At 29.9% G+C, this 17,699-nt stretch overlaps 2 protein-coding genes across 5 annotated transcripts; one reads left to right on the top strand and one right to left on the bottom strand.

Annotated features, from left to right (window-relative positions):
* Positions 1-1,779: 1,779 nt before the first annotated feature.
* Positions 1,780-15,080, bottom strand: LOC124539118 (palmitoyltransferase ZDHHC2). Of its 4 annotated transcripts, none has more exons than XM_047116444.1 (8): positions 14,834-15,080; positions 14,637-14,758; positions 13,597-13,703; positions 12,192-12,429; positions 9,715-9,853; positions 6,656-6,782; positions 5,321-5,428; positions 1,780-2,281 (listed from the first exon to the last, which is right to left on the bottom strand). In XM_047116444.1, exons 1-8 carry the CDS (start codon positions 14,997-14,999, stop codon positions 2,140-2,142), a joined length of 1,149 nt encoding a protein of 382 aa, XP_046972400.1. In that variant the 5' UTR covers positions 15,000-15,080; the 3' UTR covers positions 1,780-2,139. The 4 variants fall into 4 exon arrangements, with proteins under 4 accessions (XP_046972400.1, XP_046972402.1, XP_046972401.1 ...); XM_047116445.1 differs by lacking the exon at positions 1,780-2,281 and adding an exon at positions 3,091-3,251 and having other exon boundaries at positions 14,834-15,079; XM_047116446.1 differs by lacking the exon at positions 5,321-5,428 and having other exon boundaries at positions 14,834-15,079.
* A 388-nt stretch (positions 15,081-15,468) lies between these two features.
* Positions 15,469-16,899, top strand: LOC124538975 (dynein light chain Tctex-type). Its single transcript, XM_047116267.1, has 3 exons — positions 15,469-15,642; positions 15,725-15,890; positions 16,130-16,899. Exons 1-3 carry the CDS (start codon positions 15,607-15,609, stop codon positions 16,276-16,278), a joined length of 351 nt encoding a protein of 116 aa, XP_046972223.1. The 5' UTR covers positions 15,469-15,606; the 3' UTR covers positions 16,279-16,899.
* Positions 16,900-17,699: the final 800 nt, after the last annotated feature.

Genomic DNA, 17,699 nt, shown 5'->3' with positions numbered 1-17,699 from the left:
CCTATTATTCATAATTATCAAAACTATTATATAAATATAGAAAATCAAATTAACGTCACCTAATTACTCATTATCATTAAGTCTCGTCGCCTTTTACACAATTCAATACAAGTAACAAAACATACTCAATTCAGATAAAAAGAACAAAAAGAAAAAAACATTTAAAATGCGTAGATATATTTTATAAAACTTATAAAAGTACTTAATTAAATTGTAAAATTTATGTATTTTGTATCAAATATTGACTAGGTTTCATATTACACCGATAGATTCTATAGATTATCATTATTTAAAGTATCAATTAAAATACTAATTAATAGAAATATTCATTGAGCTCATTGGGGAACAAACGGATCATCTTTAATTAAAAAAAAAATATTTTATTTTATTGTCTCAATGATGTAAACATTAAGAACAAACCAACTACATAGACACGAAAAAAATAAGCGTAGAATTTCTTTCAAGGAAGTTTACGTCAATTGTTTAAATTAAATGGCAAATTACTTTTTGCTATCACCGAAAATGTTTGTGATATTTAGTTAGACGCGACATCAACTCGCATCATAGAAAATAAATTAATCCTAAAACGATATTTTATTTTTTATTGCACCTACTTCATTTTAGCAAAATACAAATTTGTAAGGCACCAAATATCAATTGGACTTTTAATACCTAAAAAAAAAACAACCAAAATAAGATGAAATATTACTTTACCGTCAATTATAATTTTTATACTTGTAACATTTTTACTTGTCAATTGTTTATATCTAAGGTCATTTCAACGATTGAGGGTCACCATAGACTATAAAATATTAAATTGAATTTGAACTTATCGCATTGCATCATTACACATTCAATATAAAAAAAAAATTATGACCGATAATGATTATTTACGACTATAACTACTTATTAAAAAGTCTGTAGTCCTTAAGTCAAATTAGCTATAGCAGGCACACTTGAAAGGTACTTACTGGTACTAGTGTTTGTAATAAAATACTTCTGGTACCGACATTCAAAACATAAAATATAGATACACATATTATATAAAGGTCATAACTACTTTATAACTTTTTTCCTTTAACAAATATCGTTAGCAGTCTTATTACAAAATCGTAAGCAATTTATATTTACAAGCAAGAATAAATAAGAGTTAAATCATTATTTTTATTATGATTTCCTTATCTTTATTAAACTTTAAAAAAAAAGAATCGTCAGTTTACTTTCAAATAAAATTTATGAAACTATTAAATAATATTTTATCTGTTTTTTCTAATCTGAGGTACTTCAAATCGATTTCTTTGTCATATTACTTCTTAAAAGCTCTCTAAGTTTTTTAATTATCTACATAAAAATTAAACGAATTCAAGCAATTAATTTAGAAATACTGCTTAATCGGCATCATTATTGTAATATTATATGCTGTCAAATTTTCATATTATTACTATTTTGCCGTTTTCTTTCAGTAATCCTGTCGTCTAATTAATCTATTATCTAAACAATTATATCCTATACAAATACTACAGCACCAATTAACCTAATATTTTAATCTATGTCGTTCATCAGACGATAGGTTTCACTAATGGCCACATATTTACAATGCAGGCTTGTCACATTAATCTAGAATTACTCATCAATTGGAATGCTATTAGCGATTTTTAATATAAACACAATTAAAATCTATAGATCCGCGTAGACAAACAATTTACAAATACATATACACCTTAATAAATACACTCAAATACACAATAATCATGTACCAAAGTCCGAAACACATTTAAATAATCATCTGTTATCTCGAGTACTTATATTAACACATTCAAATTGAATGCAGCAAACAGATATTGAAGTTTAGTGTTCTATGACTGGCCAGCCATGGTAAGAATCAGGGTTTACAAATACGAAAGGGAATCAACTATAAAATGCACACATTTCTATATTGTTACCTTGACATATAAATAAACTGTTATTTCAATGTTTAAAACAATTCCCCTTTTAATCTCTGGCATGTAAGTACATTATAAAGCTATTATGTCATACAATTACAACAGACGAAAGCAAGGTGCAGTTGAAAGTCGAAATAGTCCGGTTGGCTGTAGGTCAGAGTACGCAAAGCCTGCACCAACACGTGGCCGCCTACACTCATAGCTCGTCGAACGACGAACTCTCCCGTTCGTCGAAGGGTCGAGCTCTCTCTCCCCAACGGTCCCATCTCTCCGAACTGAGTAATGACTCCGTGTCTTCGTCTTGCTGAGGTAGCGGGTACACGATGCCATCACCGAAGCTACACGTTTCATATTATTATAAAAATATATCTGTTTGTCATATCATACAACATACATATATACACAAAATACTTTCTATACAAACGATAAGTATTGAAATGAAACTTCATTTATTTATGAGAAATATACAATTAATTATCTATGAAATTATATAAAGTTTTTCTAATTATTATAATTTCGCATTCTATTAAACAAAAAATAATATATATTATAAGACTATAAATAATCACATAGTCATTGCACATTATGGAAATCGTTCTAATTTATTTTCATCTTGATCACTAAATCTGACCTTATTGAAGAAAATGTATTCGTACACAAAAATAAATATATTAAAAATGCTATGAAAAACTATTATGATAAACCGATTACTTTTATTAAATTCAATGACAAATAATATACTATGAAGTATCAGTTTGAATATGAGAATACATGAAACTACATAACTGCAATTGATATTCTTGAAATGAACAAATGAATGCAATAAGTTCTACATGTGTGAATACTTTAAGCTGGTGTCTACTTTATCTAAATTACACTATTAACAATGCGTGCAAATCCAATTATGTAATAAACTAGGCATGGTTTTTAAACGAGGAATAATTTGGTCACTTAATAATGCTTAATTTGCACGCATTCATAGTCAATTACAAGCTAACTGCTATGAACGCAACGCTAAACAAAATTAGCATGCAAAAGGACACAAATCTTAATTTTTAACAATTCTCAACTGAGTACGATAAAAGAAGTGAATGACGTCATCAAAAATTTTGTCTCGGGCTCGGTGTTGCCATGAATGAAAAGCATGTTATCGTTCGAATGGTTTTATTTTAAATATACTGTAATAAAAATATTGTGAATTAGAAGATTAATAATTATGAAATGCGTTTTCCTTATACTATTTGCGGGACGGTCCGGCCCCTTCTGGGGCAAAGTCTCCATCTCTCAGTCTCGTGTGCCATCTCCACGCTAAAATATTAAAAAGCTCATTCGATATTGGTCTTTATTGTCGATGTGCATAAGGTAATAGTTGAGTTAAAGAAATTTTGAAAATAAGTGTATCTTACGGTGCTTTAAAGGATATCACAATGGACGTGTATTAAAAAAAAACCATTTGTAAATTTAAATGATCCAAATAAAAAGCACCGTTAGACGATGATAAGGATGAGAGAAGAAAAAAGACTGAGAGAGAATGAAGAAGAGGAATACAAAATAATTTTGGTATGGTTATTAAAAATAAGTGTTCTGAATCGGCCGCCATACTAAGCAAAAAAAAAGTGTTAGCAATTTCCGATGGCTGTCGATTATAAATATTATGAAGCTTTAAAATATAACCCTAAAGCCTGTAAACAAAAAAAAATCCATAACAGTGTCTACAAAACGAAATAAAATATTATTATTGTTAACAATAACAATACAAATTTAGTTATATCATATTATACAAAATAATTATAACCATATATGTTTATTTGAAATAATTAACTCAGCAGCCAATTGAGAGCAACATATACATAAAATCATTTAACTGCCAATACATCACACAGACGTAAAAAAAAACGTATCCATTTGCTTGCTAATTCGTGTGCGTTGTCTATATTGTCATCTACGTGACCTTGGACAGTGAAAATAAAAAAAAATAATAATAAAAAATAAAAGAAACAAAATTTAACAATGGAATAAGTTTATTGTGCACAAAACATACTTAAAAATACGAACAGAATTCACTATAGCTTTATCAGTCTTGTGTGTTGTATGTAGCTCGCAAAATATAAATGCTTTAAAAACTAATTGCGTTATTATATTATATATTAATGTAAAATTTAATTATAAAATTCATCCATTATATTTTGTCGATGTCAACCCACCTCGCGCACATATCTTGAGCACTATTTTAATAGTATTTATATGTAAATAACATGTTGCTAACTCTGTCGATATACAATCTCTAAACTAGACTATATTAACAGGAAAATAGTGCCATCTCTTTTCCATGTGTGAGGTTAATAAGGACATCTACATAATATGTATATGCTTATCTACATCTATTATAATGTTATAAGTAATAAAGGCCCGCTAAATTGGTTCAATTTAGAGATTGTACACAACAGAATGACCACAACTTACTCGAAGATCCTTTAAGGCTAATACAACTGGACGTAAGTATGATTTTTTAATTTTATTACATTAGATAAGTGGAAGAATATTTGTTACAAATGTATAACAAATATTTTAAGGCACATTAATTATATCAATCTTTACTAAACATAAAATACATCTAGAAAAAATTAAATCACCTAAAATTTTATCAAAAACAATAAATTATATTCGAAGAAAATTAATTTGGCACATTTCTGGCAAGATCAGCGAAACGTCTATAGACTAGCGTTTGGCAGAAGAGGAAGTATGTTCCGAGTGATCGATTACAGCTTAAGTCACAGTAAAGAGTTTAAGTGACCATTATTTATAATGGTTGTCATGTAAAAAAAAAAAAAAATAAACATCAAAAGAAATAATAATGTAAACTTTATTAAAGCTATATCTTCGTTCAAAACTACACCATTCAATACTAATATTCGATATAAGTTTAAATTTAATTAAATACATGCACCAGAGTCGCCAGTATCGATACAAAAATTTTAGACTTCGTAAAAAATAATCTGATCTGGCAACACCAACGGACCACATTTCAATTTGAAAGCACGCACTCCCATTGGGTACACAGCGAATAAATAATAATAAATACATATGAGACATCACATACATTACTCTGATCCCAATGTAAGTAGCTGAAGCACTTGTGTTATGGAAATCAGAAGTAACGACGGTACCACAAACACCCAGACCCAAGACAACATAGAAAACTAATGGTAATCTACATCGACTCGGCCGGGAATCGAACCCGGGACCTCAGAGTGGCGTACCCATGAAAACCGGTGTACACACCACTCGACCATGGAGGTCGTCGAGCGAAGGGCTTAATGTTCGGAATGTGTCAAGGTATGTGCGCGGAGACGGGCGAGTCTCCACCGTGCTCTGACCTGGAGCGCGTGATGCCCATAGAGTCGTAGCCGAGCGCGTCTTGCGGCGCGCTGAACGTCTGCAGCTGATGCTCGCGCCGCACCGGGTACTCGCAACCGTCCCCGAGGCTGACAACACGAGTACTGGTGAGAGGGGCCGACCGCCGAGTGGCGCGGAATCTATCTCCTTTCACGACTTAACCGCCAACGAAACTATTCCATTTTCAAAAAAAATCCTTTACGAATTAATCACCGTGCTCGGTATTAGACAATTTTTTTTTAACTATTCCATTTTTAAAAATAATCCTTTTACGAATTAATCAACGTGCTCGGGATTTGACAATTTTTTTTTTTTTTTATTTATATTTTAATTCCGCGCCACCCTGTATGCGTAATTCAAAAAAAGTTGGGGAGTTCTATATTCGAAACGAGTGACGATATAAATGTTACATATATAAATATTCTTGCATATAATAATTATTATATAGTGATAATGAAGATGTATTAACAGTGATGAGGAGCGTGTGCTGTTAATCCGATACGTGACGTTATTTAATGACAAAGTGAATCATTGCGTGGTTATGAGCATGATCTAATGAAACATGAGGTAATGATGATACATTCAAATGTAACTAGCGTATTTACAATAATCAAACACGACATTTTAGACCTGATACTTAGTAACTAAACATTTAAATTTCCAAAAACACATATAGTGTTAGTACCGTCGATTTCTGAAACCGTATAAAAATCACTAAAATCTCTCTAAGACTACACACTGTTAGGATGTCATTCACTTCTTTTTTTAAAGACATTAAACATGCACATGTTAACCACACATCGAGTAACACACACAAAGTTACGGTTAAAACACATGCATGTCACGCATTCCGGTTAAATCTAGTTTATTGTTAGGTTCGATAAAAATTTCAGCGGTATGTATACATTGATAAAATATTTCGCATAATTTCTGAAGATTACCAGAACGATATGACTGGTTATTATCCAATAATCAACCAATTTAACAAAACGTGTACAATTTAATCACAGCATTTTTGACAATACTTTTCGAATGACAAATATTACTCCAACTCATTTATCCAATATTGAAGCATTACTTATTGATAGTCAAATTAAACAGTACCACCGGTTCGGAAAAGGAGACATCTGACCTGGGGAGAATCGGCGAAAGACACTCAGCGGGTCTCATTTTTGTCATACTATTAAATTAGTATTGATTTATTGAATTTGAATAGAAATAGCCAAATAAGACACGTGGCTGTCATAACGTTGGACAATTTAATAAACATTGTAGTGAATATGTGCTATGCGGTAAATATAAAGAAAAATGTTTACCTTGTAAAGACCGGCACCACCCACTTATTCGGACTGTTGCCGAAAACCTCCTTAAAGTTATTGTAAGCTCCCATTGAAAAGCCATTCTTGTCCGCACCTCCCCGGAACATCGGCGCTCGGAACGCTTCTGTTTTACCAAGAAAACAAAAGAGTAAATAAGTACAAAATTGAATTAATCTCTTGCCAGTATCGACTGGGGTTGAACTTAACAAAAATGTTTTTCAAGCCTTGGAAGAGTCAGAGAATGATTCAAAAATAAAACAAAGTCGCTTCCTGACCTCTATACCCTTAGATCTTTTAAACCACGCAACATATTATAATATGTATTTCAACAGTATAGTGATTCGAGATTTTTTGTTTTTATGTTTAACCCAAAATTTGTATATATTATTTTACCACGAGCAATCGGGTTGGGTAACTAGTATTATATGAAGTCTGATTAAATGCATCACGAAACAATACTACCCCAAATATTGTTTCTTAAATATTATTTTTTGATTTTGAAGAACAAAATATATTTATTTACTAAATAAGTGATTTAAGATGAACAATATTATAGCCCTAAAATATACCTCACTATTCGAATACACAAAAATATTGATAATCTATACTGCATAAGACATTAGGATACTTGAAAAAATATTGAAAATAAAATTCAAACATAATTGAATAAAAATTAAAACAAATGACTTCGAATAATCTAAGAACAAAACATCTGCAAATTACCGTTATGCTGAAACAATAGTGACATATATTATATAATATGTCTATAACATACATTTGATGATATCAATCAATATAAATATTCTAAGACCTCAAACGATAAATCTATTATAAAAAAATGGTAATTTGATAGGCAATTCAATAAACGAACTTTCTAAATCTTTTAATAATAATTATGCAGATCTGCTATCATAGACGAATATATATGAAGTAGATAAAACAACTAATGACCTACAATCTAGTAGTAAGACTGTGATAATATAGAAGTTTTTCAATAGTGTTTAGAATTTTGGTTGTAAGCCCTTTGAAAATTTATTTCGATTAATACGCTTCGACTGGGAGTAAAGAGATAGTCTACTGGTAAGACTTTAATTACAGAACAATACTGGTTCTGACGTAAACGTCTAAAATCCTGAAATACCTAACACTACCATAAGAATACAGAACTTTTAACTTGAATATAAAAAACACATTTGACAACGTATCTTTATGTTCTTAGAAACACAATTACAATAAATAAATAAATTACATTTTTAATTATTAATTAACTCATTAATTTGAAGATTTATTTAGAAGATATGTAGACGGAGAATTTGTGACCCCCGTATTCCCATTAAACTTAAGGGGAAGATCTATAAGACCATGATCTGACCTGCTGTTCTATATGGATCAGAGTGTTGGGCTACAAAAGGGATGACTGAAAGACAATTGCATGTTGCGAAGATGAGAATGCTGAGAGGAATGTGTGGTGTTACGTGAATGGATAGAGAAAGGAATGAGTACATAAGAGGAAGTTTGAAAGTGACACCGATAGCCGAGAAGTTATGTGGAAGGCGGCTATTAGCATAGAATGGGCATGTAATGCGGAGGAATGAGGGACATATTGTGAGGAAGGCCTTGAGCATGGATGTGGATGGATATAGAGGTAGAGGACGACCAAGGAAACGATGGATGGATTGTGTGAATGATGATATGGTTAGAAATAATGTTTCTTGTGAGATGACGTCTGACAGAGATGTATGGAAAGAGAATACATGCTGCGCCGACCCCAAATAAAATTGGGATAAGGGCAGGAGGATGATGATGTAGACGGGGAATCGGTCGCCACCTATAAACATCACTGAAAGAAATATTTACCAACCTTTTCATCGCCAAAGAACTACCAACCTTAAGAACTAAGATATAATGTCTCTTATGCCTGTAATAACACTGGCTTATTCATCCTTAAAACCAAGACACAATAATACTAAACTGTTTGGCGGCAAAATATCTGATGTAGTAACTACGGACTATGTCTAAGTATACTTTTGTCGTCCCTCAGGGAAGTTTTATTAGACCAATACTTTTCCTTGCACACCAAAATGACTTTTTGACAACAGTAACACTAATAATATTTATGAATATCGTAAAATAAATTTATGTACTTGAAACTAAACGTCATATAGCAGGAAACAACGTTGTATCGACCAATGATAGTAAATACACTTTTGGTAAACTATTGAACGATTATGATAAATTAATGAAATTAGAATAAATTATAATTAGCTAATCTAAATAAGAAACAAAACCTAGAATTGAAGGTACGATACGGTAAACCTAATCTTAAGTATACGTTTTTACTGCAAAATGATTTATTTAAAAAAAAATCAACTAATTCAAAACTATTTATAATGTTATCGATCTACATTAAAGAGACTGCAGTACCATTAAGTATGTTTTTAAGCATAGCGTTTATTATCTGACCGGTCGGACTGCCGAAGCGGCGGTACGTAACAAGCATATCTGAAAAACATTAATATATGAACTATTATTACAGTTATAACAAAAATTTTATATGCGAATGGTTATTGCAGTCACTTTAAGTATTTCAAAAATATTTATATATATCATAATAATGGGTAGAATGTCCCTATGGATAGAAATAATATAAGACAAAAAAAATATACTTAAAAAATGGGTTATTCGTTTTCTATTTCCAAGCCCAAATATACTTTATTCAAGTAGGCTTTTACAAGTACTTTTGAATCGTCATTTAACAACTATATCCAGTGAAGCTACCACCAGGTAGGAAAGTAGATTCTAACAAGAAGAACCGGCAAGAGTTCAACTGATGCATTGCGGCCCTAAATAAATATTCCCCTAGCGGTCTTACATATGAAAACTACCCACCATTTTTAAATGTGAATATAGCCCTTGGAGGCCAACTTATATAGTTTCCTACTTTATTGTCAATTTAAGTTAATTAAACTGAATGTGTCACTCTAATTGTACAGACCAAGAAGAGGGTTACAAATGGATCTGAAAAATAATATCATATAATTATAATATGTCCATACCTAAAGTAGTTCTGTTGTGGGCGACGAGATAGCAGTGGTATCCGAATAGGGACCCGAGCGAGATAGCAAACATGAGTGCAACGAAAAACGCAAACACTATATGATACCGCCCTGCGCTGCCTGACATGCCGAAATCACCCTGTATAACAAAAAAAAACATAATCGTTTTAATTATAAATACAAGGTATAAATCACATAAAACACTTTAAAATATTGACATTTATTACATACGTAGTGATGTATAATTTTCATTGCTTTGGTGTAATTTTCAAATGTTTTGATCGATTTTTAAAAAAATGTTTTGTTTTTATTTTCACGCAGAATCAAAATTAAAAATTTTAAGTTAAAAATGATTTATAAATTTTCATTTAATTAAGCAACATCAAAATAATAAATATCACATTCTAAACAATTAGTATTTCAAATGCTGTTTAATAAATACTAAAGTTCTTAATAATATGATTCGATAAATATTTTAAAAATACAATAAATTATAAAACAAAATGGACAACCAAAAATTTTTTTTATCTTACTTCTAATTACTAATAAACATAGTAGTACTACTGCCTTCTCATATATCAAACAGATATTTTGATTGATAGATTACATGTATGGAATGGTAATGAATGAAAGATTATAAAAAATATGTAAAAAAAAAAATACGTTCCACAGTGTTTGAACTTTATAACAAATTGATATATAGAAAAAAAAAAACATTCCCACTGCGATATCGACATTATTTCAAACAGTGTGGAATATATGACTGTTTAAAAACGCCAAACTATTGAATCATGTTACTACAATCCATGAGAGATCGATCCTCTGAATACACAATGTTATCAATCTATTTGACAAGTCTATATAATTAAGCAATGTTTGTATGGTAATGCTTCTTTATATCAGAATTTACACTGACACTAGTCAATCTATGAGACAAGCTTCTCAACCTTCATAATCTAAAAATATATAAAACTTTGATAAAATCGTGAAGTCTTTTTTTTATTTGGAAAGCAAAAAGGTTGAGAAACACTGAACTAGAAATTGATACTATAATTTCGTACTTTGGACTACAATAATCTAATCAATCCAACGCTTTGAAATGCGACCTATTGAACTGCATTACATACTATCGTGTGAAATGAACACTAAGCGTGAATATAAACAAATAGTTCATAAAAAAGGAGGTTACATTCAAAATATCCATGCACTGTTTAGAAAATGTGCCGTTGTCGAACAAATTATCGCAGTGGGCATGCTTGTATTCCTGATACATCTGCAAGGACAGTGTTACCATTTCAAATTAAATAATATATCAGTGTTGACAGCTTGTTAATGTCACCACGAAACAATGATTTCCACTTCGCTTTTGGAGAAAAGCAGGTCAAATGGGATTTTTTTCTATTGGATTGGATTATAGTATATGCAGAATTCCTCGCAAGGTTTTTCTTCACTGTCGAGCATGATATGAATTGTAAACATAAATTACACATCAACGCTCAGTTTACTTCTATATAAACACTTATATAATATATAAACCGTCAACACCATTGGGCAAGCTCAACTCATCTTTTAACGAAATAACTTTATGCTGATTTTTTCTAGTACATATTATTGTATCTAAAGGTATATTCGTTTGGTGATTCATTTACAACTGTGATATATTACTCTATTAAATCAATATAACGGTGTCCTATTTGATTTAAAAAAAAATCTTAATGCAAGATTATATATTAAATCAAGTTCCTTTTTATACACTAATTTAGGAAATATTTATATAGATATATTAACACATACATACATAGAGATGTAATAAATAAACACATTATATCGAAAATATCGATGTAGGTTCATAGTGTACATTGCAGTGTTTCGAAAGAGGATTTATATTAAAAAAAAGGTGGACATGCTTGTCTACTTTTTTTTTTATTGAAAATATTGACAGTTTTATTTTAATGGTGAATGACTTTAAAAATGTTTTTAAGATGCAGATTTAAAGTCGATATATCGATTAGTGCAATATTAAGATCTATTAAAACCTTATTTGTTGTTACATACACACAATCACTCAGGATCTTAAAACATGGATAAATCTATGTTAAAATGTTTGTTTTATAATGGGTAGTGGGACGGGCAAAGTACCATCTGATGATGAGTGGTCACCACCTCCCATCGTCATTGGTGTCATAAAGTATATTAACCTAAAAATACATTACTGGCATTGCCCATGCAACCTTGGTAACTTGAGGATATGGCTCTCATTCCTGTACTACATACATATATATTTACACTTGTTCAATATACAACCTTATAAGTACTTTTTGCATTAATATCATATTTTAATTATGATATTTAAACAAAGCCTACCAATTAAAATATTTAAAAAAAAAAAATTCTATTCTAACAAACTAGACAAGACCAGACATGCATGGATAAATTTAAATTACTAAGAGAGATCTAGATAAACAAAAAGAATCTACCTTCCAAAATCTAATGAAGTAAGGTAGACACGTCGACATGATGAACAGACAGTACAAGAGTGCATAGCCGAGGAAAAGCATGAAGAACTTGTAATTGTGGAAGCAGACACAATTGTTGACCCAAGGGCAGTGGTGGTCCATCTTGAGCACGCATCTCGAACAGATGCTGCAGTGGTGAGCTCGGTCTGGCTTCACTAGCACACAGCGATTGCAGTACCGGACAGAACCTGACATTGTTCTAGAAATAAAAGAAATATGCATGTTATACTCATTCATTTCTAAGAAACTAATAAAAGGTATTTTATTATACAAATCAGATGGGTCTTATCTCTTTAAGTTTTCATTAAATAGACAAAAAACTTTAAGCTGTTATATTCCTAATAATGATAGATAGCAAAACATGGATACATAATGATATAAAGATGCAGTGATTGATTAGTTATATGTGGGCTAGTTCTAAAAAGGCTTACGACAATTATCCTACTTTTTAACAGGCATTTGTGCACAAAATGCCATTTGCGAAATATTGTTGATATTAATAAGCTAATGACATTTAAGTTTTTTATTTTTCTATAAATGGCATCATGTGGCATTTTGCCTTTGTTTGTTTCAAAAATGTACTTTCGCCCTTTAAGCACTAGACTACGGAATTATATTCATTTGTATTTGTAATTATACTTTAAATAATAAGTATAAATTAATAGTGTTTTGGTTGGAAAATTTTACATATAAGAAAAAATATTTCAGTAAATATTAGTCAATAAGTTTCTCAATTCTAGCTAATTATTAAAATCATTAATACATTAGCAAACCTGGTCAAAACTGGGATAGAATTAGCAAATCGTTCTAAAATTTCTTTTTTGCTGTCCATCTTAAAGAAACGCTGACTGTACTTTCTAATTGCTAATCTGAGTCTAGGATTGAGAAATTTAAACATGAATTAAAAACGGAACGGAAAAACAAATACTAGAAAAAATAAAAATACTTATTTAAATAATTAATAAAATATATGACAGAAAATTTCAAGATGTATGTTCTAACGTAAAAATATTCATTAATACTTAAATCTTGCTATTTTTAATTTTATGCACATTACTTAGTAAACATGGTGATATGGTGTAATCAGTTTTACTTTAGATAATTTTTATTGATCGCTTGAAATTTATTTAGGTGATTGTAAATTTGATTAAAAACATATATATTGAGGCTTAATATTTCCAATCATAACGTAAATGTTTTTAACAATATCTACAATATATAGTTTAACCACTGAAAATTTACAAAATTAATAAAAAATATTCAGAACTATTATATGCCTTGCTTCTTTATAATTAATGATTGAATGTTAATAACTACAAAAAAGATTTGAATATACTTAAGATAACAAATAAATATAAAAAAATACCTGGTGACGATGGGGAGATCTTTAGCAAAGTTCTCTAAAATTGTCCTCTGTGCATCCTCCGTTTCTGCACTAAGCAATTTTTCCAATTCTGCTTCTGGTAATTTATACTGAAAAAAATAATATATAATATAAAATAATAAATAACGGTACATCTATTATCTCAATAGAGAGATTATAATCAAAAGATGAAAAATATTATATCAATATTACTATTCAACAAATTTGTGACATGCCATTCTTTTCAATTATTCCTTGGCCTTGTGCTAAAAGGGCAATAACTCTTCCATTCATAATAACAACAGAAACAATGAACAGATATTTTTTATTAGTATTATTAATAAAACTATGCCTATAATATTTATTACTATAATTAATGCTTAGTCCACATAAGTGTAATATTGATGTATCACAATCAAATTTTTGTTACGGTCAATGATTTGAGGCATTACAGAATGTAGTTTAAATTCTCTTTTAGTACTAGGTTACAAAATTATAATATTTCAAACATTTGACCTCTTTTTAGACTTAAACTTTCTCAATAGAGGTCACCAATTGTCTAAACACAATGGTGTTACTTTCTATTTCTAATATGGGAAGTACATCCTCTATTACTTAAGTCAAGTCATAGATATGTTGAAGATTTAAGCCTTAACACTGATTTGTCTATTTTTTTTAGGGCAATCAAAAAAATGTAACCAAAACATACTTTTAGGTAAAGACATATATATAATGCTTAGCCCAGTGTACATAAAAGTGTATTTCAAATATTATTAATTTATAAATTATAGTGTATCTTAAAAGTTAGAATTTCCTTAATAATAAATATTTTCTCTGTAAATGTTGATACATTGACAATAAACAATTATAATAATTAGAAAGACAAATATAATCAGTTTTACTGTGCTTATATTCTTCTTATAATGTTACCAATAAGACTATAATAAGAAAAACAGTTATTTCGAGCTGAAGTAATTGGTACTAGTATTTACATAATGTTAACTTCACCGCATTATACAAAGTTCTCAACAGTTTTTGCATACCTTTTCAGGAATTGGTTTGATATCAGCAAAAATTGTCCGCCAATAGGACCACGCAAACATTATCAGCAAAATATGATAAAGTACGAGGTATATACATTGTTGCACTGTACTCTCAATAGTAACTGAAAAATTAGGGGATTAATTTATTTTAAGATGTAATTAACATCACTGAGTTAAGTCCATGGTTAGTTACTTACAAATGCACAACTGTATAACGTAGGCATAATAAGACCATGTCACGATCGACACTATTAACAACACTGGAAGCCATTTAAAAGCTCTCCAGCACCACATGTTGCACGTTCTGCAACATACGCAGTAACCCGGAGGCGAAACTCTATTATTTTGCATTGACGAAGCCATTAATGACAATATAATAAGAAAATATCCATCCTCAACTTGAAATAAAATGACAGCCCAAAATGAAAGTTTAAATTCGATTTGCTATATCAAAAAATTACTTTAAAGTGTTGCTAAAATCAAATTATAATCTTTATTCTTATTTATTATATTGTATTCTGGATTGTTACTTTATATTATTGAAAATTATAAAGAAAAATAATATTATTACAGCCTTTTTTCATAGGATGTCACTGTTTGCAAAAGAATATTCAATTAAGGTATGGGTCTTTTTTTATAAAAGGTCTTCAATAGTAGGTAGGTATAAAATTCAAAAAATACTCATGTATTTTATTTGGCTCTACCTAATGAAATTAATTGATGAAAAATTACATTTAAATGCAATATTATTACAATACGATTTCATAAAATATTTTTATTTTTCATCCAAATACAGGTAATAAATTATATTTTATACCCATTCGCGAAGGGATTGTACTATGACTAACTATTGACTTTTGTAACTGTCATTTAATTTGCGAGTTTCAGATCTTACCGTAGCGTCAAATTTTATTGTTTTGATATTTTCTGTAATCCTAAAAAAAACTGTAAGGCTGCTTTATTTTTAATCATGGAAGTTAAAGAATGCAACGATCTCACTGAAGAAGTAAGATTTAACTAACAGGGATATGTTTAATAAGAAGTTGTTATTGATTGTTATTTCGTTTAACTGACATGACGTGTTTCAGAATCAATTTATTGTAGACGATGTGAGTAAAATTATAAAAGAAGCAATTGAAAACTCTATCGGAGGTACGGCTTATCAACATAACAAAGTTAACCAGTGGACCTCTGCTGTTGTGGAGTCTTGCTTAAGTCAACTAACAAAACTACAAAAACCTTATAAATATATAGGTAAGTTGTCAAATTCATTTATTTGAAATAAAAAACAAAACGATACTTAAACTATCGTAAACTATCCACAATTATTTAGTTTAAAGTATTTTTTTGCATAAATAACATAAAAGATGACCTTTCTAGAAGTGTAAAGTTACAATTTGTGTGCTTGTTTTTCAATTTAACATGTGAATAAAAAAAGAAAGTTCTATGTGCTACTTGTATTTTATTGAAATAAAAATATTATTTTTTTACAGTAACTTGCACAATCATGCAGAAGAATGGAGCTGGCTTACATACAGCATCATCATGCTTTTGGGATAACAATACTGATGGCTCATGCACAGTGCGTTGGGAGAACAAGACTATGTATTGTATTGTTTCAGTTTTCGGCCTCGGAATATAATATTAATAAAAAATAACAAATGTTGATCTATTAACACACTGTCTAAGCACATATATTATGCAAATTACTAAAGTTGAAAATGAAAGTCCTGCTTCAGAATAGAGTATTATGTTACTTCTTTACTAAATAATAGGTATATTATTTTTTGCACCCAAGTAAAGAACCTATATAGATTATATAAGGTTTTCTCACTGTGGCTCGATTGTACTTTAAATTCTTCTTGAAAAAACTTGGATAAAAATTGAGAAATCATACAAATATTGCTCTACTGCTTATTCTTAAATAAAATTAGAATCTTGCTTCAACAATGGAAATTAAGTATAATAGTCATTACTTAATTTTAAGTAAGTAGGATATATTTTCTTACATAATAAATATTATTGGAAAAATGGGTTAGTTTCATTAAAATCAAAAAACAATTAACTCTTCTTTAATTTCTCGAAATAGATAAACATAAAAATGTATCTTTGTTTAATTTAGTGCAACAATGTATTATCGATAGATTAGTACTTAGTACTTAAAGGTAATATGTTCCTGCACCTAGAAAAATAATGCTTACAATATGTTTTGTGATTATCATTAACTTCTCTTTGACATATTAAAATAAAATAATTAACCACACTTACCCTTGTTTTATTTCAATTGGAACTATAAAAATGTTAAAAGTTGTTCCTTAAAACTTAATACTTTTTTTTGGTGTAGGTCAATAGTGGTTAAATTTAGAAAATATATACTTGCGCTAGGTATAGTAGCATTTTACCATAACAACTAGCAGCAAGTGTAGATCCTACCTTAAAAACCTCAACCTTCAAATATGCCTCTGCAGTCTTAATGGATTATTGAGATTGATGTGAGAGTGCAATATTTAAACAATATTTCATACAACAAGCAACGTGGCACGCTCTGGGGGAGGTCTATGTCCAGCAGTGGACAGCAGTAGGCTGATGAATTTTCATACAAATATGGCTTATTTGAAAGTGGTTATCTATAACCAAGGAAGTCAGTTATATTTGTATAACTTATAATTATAACTATCTGGAACTAAACAGACTGTTATGCTTTAACTACAGATATTTGTAAAAAGTTCAGGAGCAGTAGGCATTAATGACAATGAATGTGCTTAATATAATTAAATGTTATGAAGTAAAATATTGTGAATCTAAGGGCATCCAGCAAACAAGGATTATTTAGAACACTGTGGTAGAGGAAGCTTCAAACCTCAAAACTGAATGTCTGTTGAGTTTTGAGGTTTGAAGCTTACTCTACCGCTGGACAAATACAGAGGCCTTTGTCTAGCCGTGGGATGTTACGTACGTTTTTTTTGTTTTGATGCTTAACAGCATATACATCAGCATATGACTAAATATAAAGATAAAATTATACATTTGGTAATTTAATTTCCCTAACATTAAAATTCAGTT

The sequence above is a fragment of the Vanessa cardui genome, chromosome 21 (genome assembly GCF_905220365.1).
Source record: "Vanessa cardui chromosome 21, ilVanCard2.1, whole genome shotgun sequence".
In the NCBI taxonomy this organism is placed as follows: Eukaryota; Metazoa; Arthropoda; class Insecta; order Lepidoptera; family Nymphalidae; genus Vanessa; species Vanessa cardui.
Note: the sequence above shows the minus strand (reverse complement) of the source record. Positions and strands in the feature narration are given on the sequence as shown.